At 40.8% G+C, this 17412-nt stretch overlaps 1 protein-coding gene across 1 annotated transcript in view; it reads right to left on the minus strand.

Moving 5' to 3' along the window:
* Window positions 1–5877: 5877 nt before the first annotated feature.
* Window positions 5878–17412, minus strand: part of SIDT1 (SID1 transmembrane family member 1) — a 77390-nt gene continuing 65855 nt past the window's right edge. Inside the window, exons 19-25 of the mRNA XM_011355444.2 lie at window positions 13843–13984; window positions 13387–13558; window positions 12414–12460; window positions 10771–10876; window positions 10566–10676; window positions 9470–9583; window positions 5878–8023 (exon numbers count right to left, since the gene is read on the minus strand). Coding sequence (XP_011353746.1) covers window positions 7961–8023; window positions 9470–9583; window positions 10566–10676; window positions 10771–10876; window positions 12414–12460; window positions 13387–13558; window positions 13843–13984 — 755 coding nt within the window. The 3' untranslated portion in view covers window positions 5878–7960. The remainder of the gene's footprint in view (window positions 8024–9469; window positions 9584–10565; window positions 10677–10770; window positions 10877–12413; window positions 12461–13386; window positions 13559–13842; window positions 13985–17412) is intronic.

A 17412-nucleotide genomic window follows, 5' to 3' on the forward strand; every position in this document is an offset into this window, starting at 1 on the left:
TTCCACTTTTATTTCTAATATAGTAAATATTGATATAATTTACATAAATGAAAAAATCTTCGGGGTTCTCAATAATCTTTAGGAGTATAAATGGGTTCTGAGACCAAAAATTTGAGAACTAGTGTTCTAGAAAAAAAAAAAAAAAACATTGGTAATATCATCTGACCATAACCATAAAATAAAAAATTGTTAGAGTTTATTAAAATTAAGAATTTCTCTTTATCAAGTCATAGACTGCCAAAGATTATATCAAAAAGAAAAAGACTCGTGAGCTGATTTTAAAAATGGGCAGAAAACTTGAAAAAATTCTTCACATAAATGGCCAAGAAGTCTAAGAAAAGCCTCTCAACATCATTAGCTGTCAGAGAAATGCAAAATAAAATGCAATCAGATAGTGTTACACTCTCACTCAGAAAGGCTAAACTTGAAAGAACTGACAAATGCCAGTGTTGGCAAAGATGTGCAATAATCAGAATTCTCATCAGTGATAATGGGAGTGTGAATTGGTACAACCACTTTGGAAAATTGTTGGCCGTTTCCGTTAAAACTAAAGACTTGTCTACTCTGTAACCGAGCAATTCCATAGTGTACTGTGTATGTACCTTGGGAAAAAATGTTTGTATAAGTTCACTGAAAGACATGTATAAGGATATTCATAGACACTTTCTTTACAGTAACTGAAAACTGGAAATAACCCAAACACCCATTAATAGGAGAATGGATAAATGAAATATCATATATTCACAAAATGAAGCTACTGATACATGCAGATCAATCTCACAGACATTATATCATGTGAAAGGTGCCAGACAAAAAGTACATACTGCATAATTCCATTCATATGACATTCAAGAACAGGCAAAATTCATCTATGAGGAGAGAAGTCAGAATAGTGGTTATCTCTGGGGCAGGGATTAACTTGGAAGAGGCATGAGGATGCTGGAAACGCTTTGAATCTTAATGTGGGTGGTGGTTACACTGGTGTATGTGTGTGTATTTACACACACAAACACATACGTAAAAATTCACCAATCTATATAAACTTAAGATTAGTATATATATTGTACATTACTGAATATATTATACCTAAATAAAAAGGTTAAGGAAAAAACTATCTGAGGAAGTCTGAACTGATGTTTTTCTCTTGATAAATTTCGTGAGTCAGCCAGATATAAAAGTTATTTTACTGTCATTCTTTGTAAAAAGAAAGAGCCATGGCATATTTTTTATCAGGCTGCCATTACCTAGTTGTGTGGCTTTGGGAAAGTGGCATAACTTCTTTGCATCTTAGTTTATTCGTTGGTACATTATCTGTCCTGTCTCCCTCACAGTGTTGTTGTGAAGGACAAATGAGGTTTTATATTTGAAAGTGTTTTTACACAGTTGGAAAGGGGTATTTAGATGTCAAGTGGCAATTCTTTTCCATGACCTAACTCATTTCCATCTCCCCTACACATGAGATTGAGTTGCAGGACTCTGCTAGATTACAGTTTGCTGGTCAACATCAACAGCTCCTTTGACCCATTCTTCCTGTGAGAAGTTAAGGAGATAAGTGCTAATTTGCTGTCTACATAAGTTCAGAAGTCAGGTAGGTTGGTTAACACTGCATCAATATGCTGCTTAATTTTTCACATGACTAGTAAGCTACAGATTTTTAAGAAGATATGAAAATCCAGTTTTAACTATGTTTGGTGCTGTGCAGGTCAGGTTTTGGTGTTTTCTTACATGACTTAATCACATTCAGATCCGTGGTTTGGAAAGATGCTGAAGCCACATTGTAGTGGTGAACTTACTGCCTCAGGGAGTTTTCTGGGAATTCATGATTCAATTAGGTTAAATCCTATTTAAAAAAAATGCTGCCGAGTTGCAAATGTGCTCATTCACATTAAATACATATATATTTTAAAGAGCCTAAGAGACAGCTTGGTATAGAAGAAAATTGGTTAGTATGCCAGTGTTTCAAACCAAGTCACAATGCTTTTTTTGTCTTCTGGATAAATTTGGAAATATTTATCACCATTATCACTGTACCCCAAATGAAGAATTATAATTTTATACTTCAATACACTCTAGTTCCTCTGACTCAGTTTGGTGGATAAAACCACTCCCTTATAGGAGGGGCAGGCTGGGCCCAGCCTCCTAAAACAAAGATGATTCAGCCACCCATGGGAGTCGTAGATTCTGCTTGATCTACTGGGCCAGCACGGATTAGTTTTCAAGGCAGCTTTAGAGGACTTTTTGACTCCTGACAGTTTTTTTTTTTTTTTTTGTCTCTGAATATTTTTTAGGAAATAAAAAACCTACTGCATTCCTGTGCTTTCTTTCCATTGTTAATTTTGTTTCTGAAACAACAGGCTGCCAGTGGAAACTTGAAACCTTATGCAACATATATTTTAATTTAAAATGAATCCTTGGGTCTGTAGCCCTTTGCCAAGTGCAATCATTAAATTTATAAAAAGGACGGTGGTTCTTAACTTTACAAGCTTAGAAATTGAAGCAACAGTCCTCATATGAATCCAGCTGTTCCAGTTTAGAGACCCAAAATGATCCAAAGCCGTAGTTTTATTGGTTGGCTTTCCTAAAGCATGGTTGGTTTCATTGTTATTTAGGTTTTTATAACAGATGCCTGTTTTCTAAATTTTGGAGAAAAACGTTCTCTTTTTATTAATATGTTCAATAGATATATAATTCCAGGCTGCATTTTACATATATAGATTCATGCACAAATAAAAGTTGAATCATCATTGCACCACAATGGGTCTTTCCTTTCTCTAGTCTTGTTACCTAAACTCCTCATGTCTGACTGCTAATCCATGCTTCTGCACCGTCCGTTTCATCTAATGAATGGTGACTTCTCCAAGTTTCAGTTTCTCCATCTGGAGAATGGGGGTAATAGTAATAGTATCGATTTCATTGGGGGTTGGGGGCTTGTTTTCAAGATTAATTATGGTAATATATATAAAACTTTTGGCAGAAGGCCTGATGACAAATGTTGACTGTTTTAATGATCAGTTCTGCCAACTTTAATCTTCTAGGAGTTGGAGATGGGAACTGAGGGCAACAGTTTCCAATAAATCGTATGACTCTCCTAAAAGGGCAGGCTGAGACACTCAGTGCCAAGCTTATCCTCCAGTTAGGCCCACGTGGTTGTTGAAATTGTTAAGAATTAGGGAGATAAAGCTATTTTTGTTTCTTTAAAGCCATTCTCTTCTTGTTGTGCCCAGCTCTTTACAGGGCCTGCCCAAATATTTCTTGATTGACTATTGACTGAAGCAGTGTTTCTGATTCTATGTAAGTAAACAGAGAAGCGGAGGAAGGAGAGGATAAAAGGGAAATAGACCCCCTAAAAAGGAAATTACTTTACAAGATGTCTCACATGAAGAAAGAAACAGTAAATCTGAAGCCTGAATTTGTACTCTTCCTTGAAGGGGTCTATTTAGAACTGGGTATTAAGCCTTGTGAAAGACTCAGATAAGCAATATAATAAAATCATAAAATGCAAATCAATTTTCTTTCTCTGATGGCAATGTTATAGCATCTTAAAATGGAGAGCTTTCAAATCATTTTGAATAGTCTTCCCTGTAAAGGACTTGGAGTCCTAATTCATGAAGAATGTCAAGAGTTAGAGGAAATTATGGGCCGAGGAGCTAGCCATCGTGGGATTTATGTCAGCTTTCTCTTGTCCTCACTTAAAAATCTTTCACTGTTTAAACTTTTTGCTTTATAAACCATAACTATAGTGCTGGGCCACCCAGACTTTATTTAGCGATTGACTGAAATTTGATATGACTTCATAGCTATTCTATGTTAAAATACGGCGATTTGCTATTGTTCCTCTCCAGTGAAATAGATGTCTTAGGTGGCAGAAAATTCAAAGCGATAGAGTATAGGGTAGAGCCAAGGAATATTTTAAAATTTAGAGTTCCAGGAAAATTGTGAAATCTCCTAATCTAGAGATATTTAAAAAGAGGGCAGAGCTTCATTTCCTTAAGATTTGAGGGCGCAAAAGGTAATTCTATGTGAATGATAGGAACCACTTAGCCTTCTTTGTATTTCAATAAGAATAAATAGCAAGACCGCACTGAACTCCAACGCCCCTTGGAGTTCATAGCCAATGAAGGCTGATCTGTGACTCATGTCAAACTTATTTGAATTCATGTATGTTAAGGCATAAGATTTAGCAAGCACTTATCCTTGATGACAGTGGCGCCTTAATATTGTGGAGCTATTAAAACTTAGCCACACAGGTATAGCTTGTCTCCACCAAACAGCATTAAAAACAAAACAAAAGAACTACTTTAAAGAGAGCAGAATTGTGGTAGGCAAGGGTTTTACACTGTCTCAGGTGGAAGCAAATAGTATCTTACTCATCTTTCCTTTAGTTTCACCAGCCATGGAACATTCACCAGGGGACATTAGAGTCATTTTAAAACCTGAGTGACCTTTCCATGCTTCCTCTTTCTGTGACCGTTTTGTCACCCACAAGTTGAAGCCCTTTTTCATCCAGGCTGAACATCCAGGTTTTCCCTACAGAACATTTGGTGATAAGGGTGGGGCAGGTTGGGGGAATACTTGTAAGTCACATTCCCTGAACCACGGTAGTTATAGCTATTAGAGAGAGGAGAACATCTAGATTTTCTTTGAGACTCCCTGGAGAGAGAAGGCAGTAATGAAGTGGGATATTATACTAGCCAGATTTTCCACTTGACCTTAGCTGTGGTAGCAATTTTTCATCTGAGTTTGAATGAGTATTACAGGCCAGGGGCAGTGAAATGCAGCCGTAAGAGGAAAGGAGGGATCTGGAGCTGAAAGGTTTGATAGATCTGGGCAGTATCTCTGAAGGTGAGACGGACTTCCAGCCCCTGCAGGCCCTCCTGGAACTGAGCACAGGAAACAGAATAGCTGATTTTAGTGGAGAGACACTGGAGGTGGGAGATGCCAGCCCAGTGGAGAGATCTACTCTTGTCCTGAGTCCCTGTGGGATTCAAGAGGTGCTGGGTGACGATCTTCTGTGCCAGCACTGCTCCTGGTGCTCTGCACCTCTCCACCTTTGTCACCCTCATGTAGTGTCCTGTAAAGGAAGTAGGTGAGGATCAGAGAGTTCCAGCGACTTGCTGCATGTCACGCAGTGTCCATATTTGGACTAAAGTCTGACGCAAGAATCTTCCGACTCTACTGTTTTTTCTATGACGAATGTTTATCTTTGTTTCTCCTTTTCCCCCAACTTTTACATAGAAAGTCTATCTCCAAGAATGAGAAACATTTAGTCAACTGACACATGCATTTTGTGGCCCCACAGAATATTCTGGTGACTGTTTGGAGCTACAAAGGAAGCAGCTGCCACTTTCCTTGCCTCAGGAGCTGGCTCAGTGATCTCCTTCAGCCATGGAAAGTCCCCTCCCCCAGAGAGAATCTGGTTTTCCACTGGCTTCTGCTGCTACTAAAATAAAACTGGGCTAATCCCTCAACCTTCCAGCATCGACAGGTGGGAGTGCCTCTCCAGCATTAGTCAGAGATGTGAAGAGGTCATTTTTTATGTGCACTCTTTTGCCACTTTGGCTGCCACGTAGCTGACCCGCTCTAGCTGAGCTGCTCTTATTACTTCTGTGCCTGCTCTTCCAAGAGCCCTTCACTGCGGCTGTTTCTCTCCAGTTACTCTCCTGCTGAACTCGACTTCTTTTAAAGAGTGAACTCCATGGACACGGGCAAAAGTCACACAGGCATTGTACTACTAAAGACAAGGTGCTGTTCAGTTATGAAGAACTGGTTGCCTCCCTCCGTCCCACATTCTTATCAACCACACAGATGCAGTCAAACCATTCTCTTGAGTCTTCGAACCGCGAGATCGGCACTGTAGAAAGAATGAGCAACAAGTAATTTTAAAATTGATATTTATAAGAGCAGGCTTGGTCTAGGTTTTTAGTCCTGCTGCAGAGAACAAAACTGACCACAATGTATGAGCACAAGACAGACATCAGAAAAAGATCAAGAATACAGCAGCACAGTCCCTTTATTCTACAGGCCCCTCCCAATTTCCATGGACATATTTCCCAAACAAGCTACCGAAGAGGTAATGTGTCACACGATTTATTCACTTTAGGTCACAGGGCTGCTTTAACGAGCTTTGTTCACGTTCCTTAGTGGATTTTTTTCTTTTTTTTTTGAAACCACTAGTGCATTAAAATAAAAGAACTAGGTCAAATCAGCCATAGTTAAACGGATTTGAAATTTGTTTTAGATGTTAGACTAACAAAACCATTTACTAGGTGGTCTTCATGAGACCTATGAAAGCAAGCAATTTTTAAAGAATAAAAGGTAACAGAAGACCAATTACAAATTTGGGGGCATTTTAGAAAAAAAAAAATCACAAAATATTTCATTAAAAGCATCTTTGTGTTTTTAAAATCAGGGAAAGTTTGCTATTCAAACTTCCAAAATGTGTTTTTGAACATTATGCACATATTTTAGACAAAGGATAATAGTTTTAAACAGAAAGAATGGCTGATCCCTTTCCTTAAAGAATGATCAGGAGAGCAGAGGTGAAACATGAGTTCAGTGTCACAGGCAAATGTGTCTACGTGTGTACCTGTGTATGCATATTTTCTGATTACATCATACTCCAGGTAGTAAGGGCACCTGGTCAAAATAGGACTCTCAGGGGCAGAGCTGACAGACTATGTGAGAAGGAAGGTGGGATGCTGAACTTTCAACGCCCACTGGTGTTCCTGGAGAGGGAATGAGGTTAAGGGGCAACCAAGATGACCCTAAATTGCCTGTGCTCTTTGCAACTAGATTTAGAGTAAAATATGATCACTATGAGAGTTACTTCTAGAGAACTTCAAGGAGAAATTCTTGAGGCCCTGAAGTGCATCAGGTGATGGATAAGGAGCTGGGTTAGTGGTGGAGGACCCTTCACGCAGTGCCCGTTTAAACACATATTTCTTCTCCAAAGGTTATGTGGGCACGGAATCGAGCTGTTTGAATTGGAGGCATGAGGAAGCATTTTTGTTGAATTTGTTCCAGGAGTCCAAGTCCTTATAGTGAGGCCTGTTTGCTTGATTCTGATGTCACCAGTGTCTTAGTGATGTCAGCCATTTCTCTTGCTGCAACTGCTGCTGGAAAAGTTTTCCCATTTTCCTTTCCACCTTGGACCTGGTCTGTGGACGAACAGGGCCTTCTCAAGAATGTAAAGCCTGAGTTACGGGGTCAACACACAGCAGTGAGATGAAGATACCAAGAAGTAGGTAGGCACCCAAGCCTTGGTTCCAAAGACAGTTACCTATTAGGAGGATGTGTGTGTGACAAGGCCCAATCTGGATTCTTTCTAAGAGGGTCAGGAACCCAGGGGAAACATACAGCATTCCTTCTGAGGAGATGACTGGCTGGTGCTGCTAAAACATCTATCCCAGTGGGGTGCACTTCTCTACCAGACTGAGCAACCACATCGTCCCTGGATCCTGGAGAAATGAGCTGGTGCTTTGGGATGTATAGAGCAGCAGATGTTGCCGAGGTGCAAAGGGGGACCACCTAAAGTTCCTGGGTGGGAAATTTGAGCTGCTGGCCTTTCTGGGCATGGAGGCAGCTGGAGGGAAGAGTGAAGCATCGTTCTGCTTTTGCTGGCAATCCCAGGTGAAGGTGGGAGGGATCCCAAGATAACGAGTTGACTTTGATGCAGCATTTGTCCTTGTCTCGCTCAGAGTTGCAACATAAGGGGATGGATGTTTCTCGACTCTTCAGGGCTTGCCTCTGGCCACGGCCGGCCGTGGCTTCCTTTCTGCCTCCCTTCTTGCAGGTTTGAATCTCCCTCTGCTCTTCTCCTCCCTGTGTGAATGTATGCAGAGTTGACTCCACGGAGGGTGAGTGGAGCATTTGGCAGTGGTTACTTTGTGGCAGTCCCTGTATTTTTCATGAAACAGCACCAAGATCGATCTCTCCCTTTCTCCTTTTTAACGTTGGAGGCTCAGAAGACAGGGATCTGGTCTCTCCGGACCACATCCAGGTCATCATCTAGGGTTAACAAAACCTGAAAGGAGAAGGGCAGGGAGAGGAAAGGAAAGCACAGTCACAGGCACAGTCAGTCTCTGCTTTCTCTCAAAGACTCACGCAGACCGAAACTACAAACGCCCTTCCTTGTTGTCATGTCTTCTACAGCTTCTTGCAATGCTGTGCTCTTAATGGGCACTCATAATAATTATGTAGTTAATTTATTAATTAATTCAAATATTTATCAAGGGTATATTATGTGCAATTCTAGGTGCTGGAGATGTATCTTTGAATAAAAGAGATGAAAGTCCCTACTCTTCTGGAGCTTACATTAGAGAGAGGGCTTCAGAAGTGAAGCAAATACATGAATAAAATATAATACGTTAGGTAGAAATATGTGCCTAGTATATTAGATGGTAATATGTACTAAGGATAAAAATTAAACTACGGAGGGGACATAGGAAGCATGGGGTAGGAAGAGGTAAAAAAGTTTTGATAGGGTGGCCGGGAAGTCATCACTTAGGAGGGGACATTTAGTTCAAAACCTCAAGGAAATGAAGTCTTATTGCATAGCGTTGCTATATAAGAAATGTATCCTCCTCCTCCATTTTTAAGTTCCTCTGCCACCACTTTCTCCCCATGGAACTGTTCCATCCACTTTTGTTTTCTCTCTCTAATGAAGGTTACCATGAAAAATAAAAGCCTTAAGAAATGTTTATACAGATTGGCTAAACTTTCCAAACTGGCCACCAGAGGGTATCCCTGCTCCACTCTTGTGGTAATAAGGCCGCGGAGACTTTCATGGGGGTGGTGTTGGGAGTCCTAGATGCCTAGTCAGGTCCTTATTTGTCAACTAACAGTGCAGGTACCATGGACTTTTAATTTGGAAGAGTCAAAAATTAAGACAAAAGGAAGCGAGGAGTTAAGGCTGTTATAATATGCTTGGCTTCTGGGAAGGCATTTGGGTAAAAAAACCGAGAGACTACAGAGGAGCTTGGAAACTGACTGGTTAGAAGGCAACAGAGTCCTGGATGCTATCCTGAGCCACTCCAGGAATTTACACATTATTTTTAAGATGTTCAGTGAGACTGGAAGAGGAGGAGGAATGTGAGTATAGCACAAGAAGGAATAACCTAATATTATCGAATGTTTAGTGGACACCAAAACTGATTCCTGGGGGGATACTGGGCATGTGAGTTCTAATAACCAATTCAGTCCAAATGTTGTGCAGCTTAAGGAAAATCATTTGGTCACTCTGTGTCTTAAGATATTGAAGGGTAAAGAGAAATGAAAATAATGTCTAACCCAAGGATACAGTATAAAAAGAAAAAAAAAAGAGACAATCTGTACATTGAATTACAATGGCCACTTGCAAAGGGAAATTAGAGAGGAATACAGAAAAGGGTGTAAAGACGAGAGGAAGAGAAAAAAAGAGAGTACAGAATGTAAAGAGAAGAAATTAACTAAAAAAGTATTATAAACTTACCAAGAATGAGAAAAAAAGGGCAGTGGCAGACAGGAAGTGCCAGATGTCGTGGTCATCAAAGAAATCCAGCAGGATACACTCACGGTTCTTCTCCCGGGATTTGGCTGGGGTTCCCTGGAGGAAGGCGAGGCAGGACGTGGGCGAGCATTCCCACGGTTCAACTGCTTAGAGGGCTAGGCATCCAGAAAGCTACACAAATGCTACTAGATGCCTGGCTCAAAAAGTTAGCTTCCGAGGAAACACACGTTCACACAAAAACTTGTACACAAATGTTTACAGCAGCATCATTCATAAGAGCCCCACGGTGGAAACAACCTAAATGTCTATCAACAGATGAATGGATAGATAAAGTATAGTGTATCTACACAATTGAATATTACCCAGCAATCAAAAGACATGAAGTACTGACACATGCTACAACATGAACGGATCTAGAAAACATTATGCCCCAAGTGAAGGAAGCCAGACCCAAAGGCTGCATACTATATGATTTCATTTGAATGAAATGTCCAGTATAGGCAGATCTATAGAGGCAAAAGATAGAGCAGTGGCTGCCCAGGTCCAAGGGCTTAGGGAGAAATGGGGAGTCTCTTTTTGGGGTGATAAAAAGTTCTAAAATTGATTGTGGTGATCGTGGAGATGGAGAGCAGACACTTCCTTGTTCTGTACCTCAGCTATGTCACTAATTGCCTAGGCCTCAGCTTTCCAGTCTATGAAATGGATTTTTAAACACCTGCACCTGGATATCTGTTTATGCATTGTGATTACAATGAGAAAGGTGGAGAAGATACACTAATCAGGTTCGTGCACAAGTTAAACATCCCCTGGGAGCAGGCTCATAACAGAACACATAATGAAGATCAAATTCACAGAGTCTGTGGGGCTTACACACTTGCGAGAGCAACCTTGATAATGATGACAACAAGCCATTCATTGGGCATTTATGTGTGAATATTAAAACTTTTAGAGAAACCTTTCGTTTTAGAGCATGTAAAAAAGGTAAACAGCAACAAGCACATGAAGAGAGGGAGGCGGGACAGTCAAAAGGCAAGATGGAAAGAGAACATCTTCTTGGAAAAGAAAACTGTCCTCTTACCTCCCAGCTGCTGAGATTCTGGAAGAAAAAATACAGGGCGGCGGCCCACACCACAGCCGTGGCAATGATGCAGAAGAACGGGATGGGGAGGACCTTCTCGGAGCTGCGGAGCTGTGGGTGAGAAGCAGAGGCTGCCCAGCTGCCTGCACTGCCTGTGGAGGGCCTTAAGCGGTGAGGCTCCCAGTCTCCCCGCGGCCATGCTTACCTTCATGATGATGTAAAAGGCCAAGTAGAGCAGCAGGTTGCAGATGAAGATGCCCAGCATGTAGGAAGCAAAGTCCCTGGGTCGGTAGATGAGTCCAAAGAGGGCACTGAGCACATGGGGAGGAATTATTTTGCAGCCGTGAAGGGGGATTTGTAGCATTGGTGGCTTTTTCACTTTCCCACTCCCATTTTGTCAAGGAGGGGAATTTTTTAAAACTATGTTAATATGTTATAAGTGACTTTAAATTTATTACACTTCCTTCAGAATATTCGTTTTTAATGATTGTAAGGTTCCCATAAGTGGATGTACTATAAAGAATCATCTTTCCTCCCTGGTTGAAATAAAAGAGTTTTCCCTCCCTCCTTTAGTTTTTCACTATTATAAAGAACACTGCAATGAATAAATGAATATCTTCAGACATAGTGTGCTTTTTATTTTTCATTTAAGATGAATTTGTTGGACTAGATTATTAGACATAGAATTATCTCAATAATTGGCTCGACACACATTATCAAATTTTGGCTATCTATGATTTTTAGAATATTGATATTTATTAACCTGCCTTACGGAGTCACCAGGACTGTGTGGTCTACTCTCAAAGGGTAGTCCTGAAGAGCGTGGGAGGTGACCACCGCCAAGAATTGCTCATCTCCACTTGTCCCCACGTAAAGAAGAGATTTTTCACAGGTATGACTCTTACCCAAGGCAATCCCTGGGGTGATATTATGGGCAGTTCCTTCTAGAAGCATATGGTGCCCAAGTAATATTCACATTCTCAAATGACTAGATTCTGGCTTCCTCTGAAGATATGCCTCTTTCTTCATTCCGTTTATGTTTTAAAGGGCAGCAGGAGTAGAGAGCCATCTTTCTATCAGAGGTCACTAGCCTGGAGGAGCACATCAGCTAAGAACCACTAATAAAAGCAGCTAAACTTACTTATTTTTGAGGGATTAGTAAAAAACTCACTCGTGCACATTTTTGAGTTGAGACTAGGTTGTGTAAAATCATTACAGCTATCAAAAATATACATCTGTTGTACTGTTCTATTTTGAGGCCATTTGAAGAAAAAAGACCAAGGCAATAAAGGGGTGAGGGGAAGGAAGAAGAATAATATAGGTGGAGTAGGAAGAATGAGATCTAGAGGGAAAGAAATAAATAGAAAAGAGAGAGAGAGAAATGCCTACTGGGTAACCTTTATGGAAAGTTTTACAAAAAAAATTAAAACTATGTTGCAAATTTGTAACTACTAGAATAACATCTGTCCATCTGTCCATCAGTCTGTCTATCCATCCATCCATCCATCCATCCATCCATCCATCCATCCATCCATCCATCCATGTATCTACTTTAGCCACATAGTTATAACAAATCTGATATTTGTCTTGTTGAGCAAATGAACTCAATGCATTAATGCACTGAACTCACTTCTTTAAGAGAGACCACTATTGATATTCGAGAATTTCATAGAGTAGTCTTGGAGACCAAAAAAAAAAAAAAAAGTTTTTCTCAAATCTTTAGGGCAAGCAAAATCCTATGCTCTCCTTAATTTCAGATTTCTTTATAAAAATGACAGGCAAGGAAAGCTAAACCACAGTGTATGGACATTAATAAAGAGAAAAATGTGTTTTCCTAAGATTACTTACAAGGACCAGTTAACCAGATTCCCCACAATGAGCAATACCATTCTGTCCTGGAAAGGAAGAAAGAAAACATCAAAAAACCCTCCAGCCTCTGTTCTTTCACTTTTTAGTGCCTGTAGCTCCTATTCAAGCTCTGGGGAGGCTAAAAGATTTCTGTAAAAATCCTCCTGATTATAATCTATTAGCAGATATTGAGTGAACTCTTGTGTACCAGGCCCCAACAGCATCAATAGTTCTGACCACGACTCTGTGTAAAGACCGAGGCAATGGCTCAGAGGAGGTGCGAAATTTTCCCAAGGTCATTGGCCAGTGAGCCAAGACATAACTTTGAGCAGGGCCCTGATTCCTCTGCTCAGTGTAGAAATGTATAATATACTGGAAACGATAATGGAAAAAATTCTAAAACTTGTATTTCATCCATTAAGCAATAACCACAGGCTTGAAAAAAAAATATTCTTACTCATTATAAAAATCAAACAATGTATAAAAATCAAACCAATGTATAATGTAGAAAGCGTAAGTGCCTAATGAAAGTGATTGGAGTGACCATGTGTCCCAGTTTGCTCGAGACAGTCCTGGTTTATGCCTGCTGTCCTGGTGCAATTATTAGTAGCACCCCCTTTCACTTTCACAAGTGAAATAATCATACCTCTTTAGATGGTCATTTACAGGGACATCTGTCTTGATCCTTCCCCACAGCAACGATCACTATTTAGTAGTTTTATACATATATATTTTTCTTTTTTATATACTAGCAATGTTTCATGTACCAAAGTGGCACCATCCCAGCTTATTATTATTTTTTTATGAAAAAGAAGAATAAACAACATGCTTCTTCCCCCTGACTGGACCTCAGCTCCCCTGGGCCATCTGGCCCTTTGGGTTTAGGGAGCTGGATGACTTCCCTGAGTCTGCCCCTCCTGCTAGTCCCCTGCTCTCTGGGAGAAGACCAGGGAACACAGGAGTATGCACATACCATGTACAGAGGCCGGCTGCACTGCTGGATGCAGTCCGTGTAGACCACCATAGCAGCCCGCCGGAAAATCCCCAAATCTGCCGATGACACAACCACATGGTAAGAAGGCTTATCAGAGATGATCCAAAATACTCCCATGTAGCTCAAGCTTTTGGGGCCAGGATGATGTTGTCTTCACCTCATAAAAACGATGCTTTGCTCCAAATGGGTGTGCAATAAATGTTAGCTTTAACAAATGGCACCCACACCATCTGTGCTTTCAGTGGAGGGTGTGCCACATCCATGATCATATTGCAGAAAGGCAAGCAAGATGGACACGAGTAACCAGCACTCACAAATAATTTGGGTGGCTGGCCAACCCTTCTATGGTCTCCTTCAGCTAAGTTTCCCTTTGTTTACAATTCACTCTAGCGGTTTCCTTTATAGCAGAGGTGTTATGGGGTTCCTCAAACTCACCTTAAAACATCTGCTTGCTCTAGAAGATTGGAAATCTTTGCTTGGAAAAGTTTTAATCTATATTTCTCAATGTGGTTATAAGTCAGTAAGAATTGAACCAAGGGGTACTGGGGCCTACTGAGCATGCTCAGAAAGCCTAAACCTGTACTGAATTAAAGGAATTTAGTTAAGATAAGGAGAAGAAGACAGGAAAGATGTTTTTAAAATGCAGTTTTTCAAAAAGACAGTATGAAACACAGCACGTGTGCATGTTATAATTATTATATGATTCAGGGCCACGGGTGGAGCTGTCTTTCTCGGAGCTGTTCACACCATAGACATCACATGCAAGGCTGGGTTTGCCTAAAGCAAACCGTTTAGAGAGGGCGAAGTTCAGCTCTGTTGCAAATGCTACTTCTCCTCTAGGCTACTCCTGGGATCAATTTAACCAGTTTCCACTAGACTAGATGCACTGAGGGAAGAAGGAGGAGAGGCAGGTCCACCGGATAGCCCAGAAGAGGCGAGGCAGCTGGGTTGGAGTGATCTTGGCCTCTGAGCCTCTGTCTGGCTCCCCCTCCCAACAAGCTGCCCAGCCTAGAAGGGAGTGCTTAGCGGGCAGATCTGGCAGGACAACCAGAAAACAATCTAGAACCCTGTGAAAGGCGGCTGAACATTACCTGTGTCAGACACATCTGAATCAGTGGGAAGCAGAGAAGAAATGAGGAAAAAAAAAAAAAAAAGATCTGTAAGAAGGTAGCCAAACAGATAAACTACTGGTCATTTCATTTTTCTCTCTAAATAGATGACTTTAATTTTCCTTTTTTTTTTTTTTTTTGTTGAGATATTTAGTGTTTTAAATTTAAATTCTATTTTCTGATTATAAAAGTAATGTTTGCTCATCATACAGAATGTGAAATTTTCCTGCCTGTCTCAGACATTCAGAAGTCTACTATTCCTCGAGGAAGGAATCAGGCTTTTTTCCCTCTCTGTCTCCTTTTGTGCACCACTTACAATTTATAATCGATTCTCTCTCATCCCTGTGCCCTTTTCCAGGGCTCTGGTAGTACAGTAGTTCTGGGCAAAGTAGTTCTACAGTTTTCTGTCCTACTGTTGCCTTTCCTGTGTCCACGTTTATCTTCGTGTGTGGCCTCAGGGCCACGGAGAAAGGAAATGTGGTTTGAAAAAGCAAAGGCAGCTTATGAAATGGGTTGAGAGGTTGGTGTTACCTGAACCACTGTCCACTAACTCAACTTCCTGCCTTTGGACTAAATTTAGATGCGATCGTCGTCACAATGAAATAGAGAGTTTTCCATTTGACTCTGGTAAATCTATAACCACACAGGGAAGACTCCTGGGTCCAGAAATTGAAAATATTCAGGTAAGCTAGACACTGGCCATCTTCTATTTGCCCTTTCAGAACTACTTGCCACGTCTCTCTGTTCTCACTCTCCACGGATTGGGACACTGGGAAACCCCAGCAGGACACTGGGGGGACAGAGGAAGGTGAGTGAACTCAGAGTATGTACCTGCCTGGTACTCTCCCTGTGAGGTGGCCTCAGGCTGGCCGTGTCTGTCAGCCAACGGTCACTGTTCCTTTCAGAGTGGCTTCCTCTCCGTGATACTCTTTCCACATTTTAGTAACCACTTTTTCCCTGTCCTTTTGGGCTATGGATAGTAAAAGCTTCTCTGCTACTAACCCTCGGTTACCATGCTACCCCTTTCATTTTTCTTTACCCCACTCTTGTCTTATAAATAGTCCCTTTGTGAATAAATCTTTCTCAGTCTTTGTGTATTAATGGTCACCATTATATATACAGTACTTCCCCCTTATTTGTGATTTTGCTTTATGCAGTTTCAGTTACCCCTGGTAAACCAGGGCTTGAAAAAATTAAATGGAAAATTTCAGAAATAAACAGTTCATGTTTTAAATTGGGTGCCATTCTGAGTAGCGTGATATAATCTCGCGAGTCCCGTGAGTTGGCCTGGGACTTGACTCATCCCTTTGTCCAGCGTCTTCATGCTGCGTATGTGCCCCACCCATTAGTCACTTAGTATCCATCTTGGTTATTGGTTGGACTGTCAGTAGCTCAGTGTTTGTGTTCAAGTAAACCTTATTTTACTTAATAATGGCCCCAAAGTGCAAGAATAGTGATGCTGGCAATTTGGATGTGCCACAGAGAAGCTGTAAAGAGCTTTCTTGAAGTGAAAAGGTGAGTACAGGACAATAAGATATTTTGAGAGAGAAAGATTGACCACATTCACATAACTGCTATTACAGTAATTATGATTATTCTATTTTATTATTAGCTATTGTTGTTAATCTCTTACTCTGCCTAATTTATAAATTAAACTTTATGATAGGTGTGTACGTATAGGATAAAACAATATATATAGAGTTCAGTACTCTCTGTGGTTTCAGGAAGCCACAGGGGGTCCTGGAACATATTCTCCTTGAATAAGGGGGGACTACTGTTCTGGTTCTCTGAGAGAACCCAAAGCCACAATGATTCAAATTATTTTTTTTTTTTGGAAGTTGACTTTGTATGACTTAACTCATCTTTAAGTCTGGAGGATGGAAAATAACCAGAGTACCAAACCACACGAACCACACAACCAGCAAATGATGCATCCCCTGGGGGATTTGGAGGTACACTGGCTATGTTAGTGCCAAGGATAAATCTAATGACCATGCCAAAAAGGAAACCTAAACTGCCAAAATAAGAAAATGTTTTATTTGGTCTTACAGTCCTAAACAAGCCACCTGTTTATGTAGAATCACCACGAGCAAGAAGGATCTCAAATTTTAGAGGCCCTCGTGCCCCACTGAGTGAGGAGTCCGCAGGGCAGGGGGACTACTTCTCTTTCTAGATCACATAGTGAATTCCCGACTCTAGAATTCCTGGCCTAGATGCCCTCAAGTTTGCTCTCAGAGCCTGCCTAGCTCCCTTCCCTGATCGTCTTCCTGAGGCAGATGGCACCACTAGAATATGCACCTCTATGGGCAGGGAGTGGTCATTCGGATGTTGAGCAAGGGAATCCATATGCATATTTGCGAGGCTCCTTCAGATACAGGACAGAGACGGAGGTGGGAAGAAAAAAGGGTGGGCTCTTCCATATAGCTCTGTTCTGAGGAACTGAGAATTCTAAATTTGAACCTGGACCTTTTAGGTTGTAATGAAGGCATATTATATTTATTAGTTTGTTGGTCATCCTTTCTGTCTTCCTTTCCTTTCCTTCCTTCCATATATTTAATAGTTTTTTAGTCTGTGTCATAACTTTAAAATTTTTACACATGTGATATGTGAGCTTTTATTTGAAATCTTGCCTTGGGCTCTACAAATATTAGGAGTGGGCCTATGTTTATATATAATGATTTTCCTTGACATATATAAAAGAATATTTAAGTCTGACTTCATGAACTTTAAAATGACTGGTGAAATGTAAATGCTCTAGAAATGACGTGAACCTGCTCCCATGTATGATGACTGACCAACAGCAGATCAGAAGCTGATTTCTGTAGAACATTCAGTGTTATAATGGTTACATTGTCGGAGGGAGTTCAGAAGGTGAGAATGGCAAGTTGGTCTCCAA

This window comes from Pteropus vampyrus, unplaced genomic scaffold (genome assembly GCF_000151845.1).
Source record: "Pteropus vampyrus isolate Shadow unplaced genomic scaffold, Pvam_2.0 Scaffold1, whole genome shotgun sequence".
NCBI classification, from domain to species: Eukaryota; Metazoa; Chordata; class Mammalia; order Chiroptera; family Pteropodidae; genus Pteropus; species Pteropus vampyrus.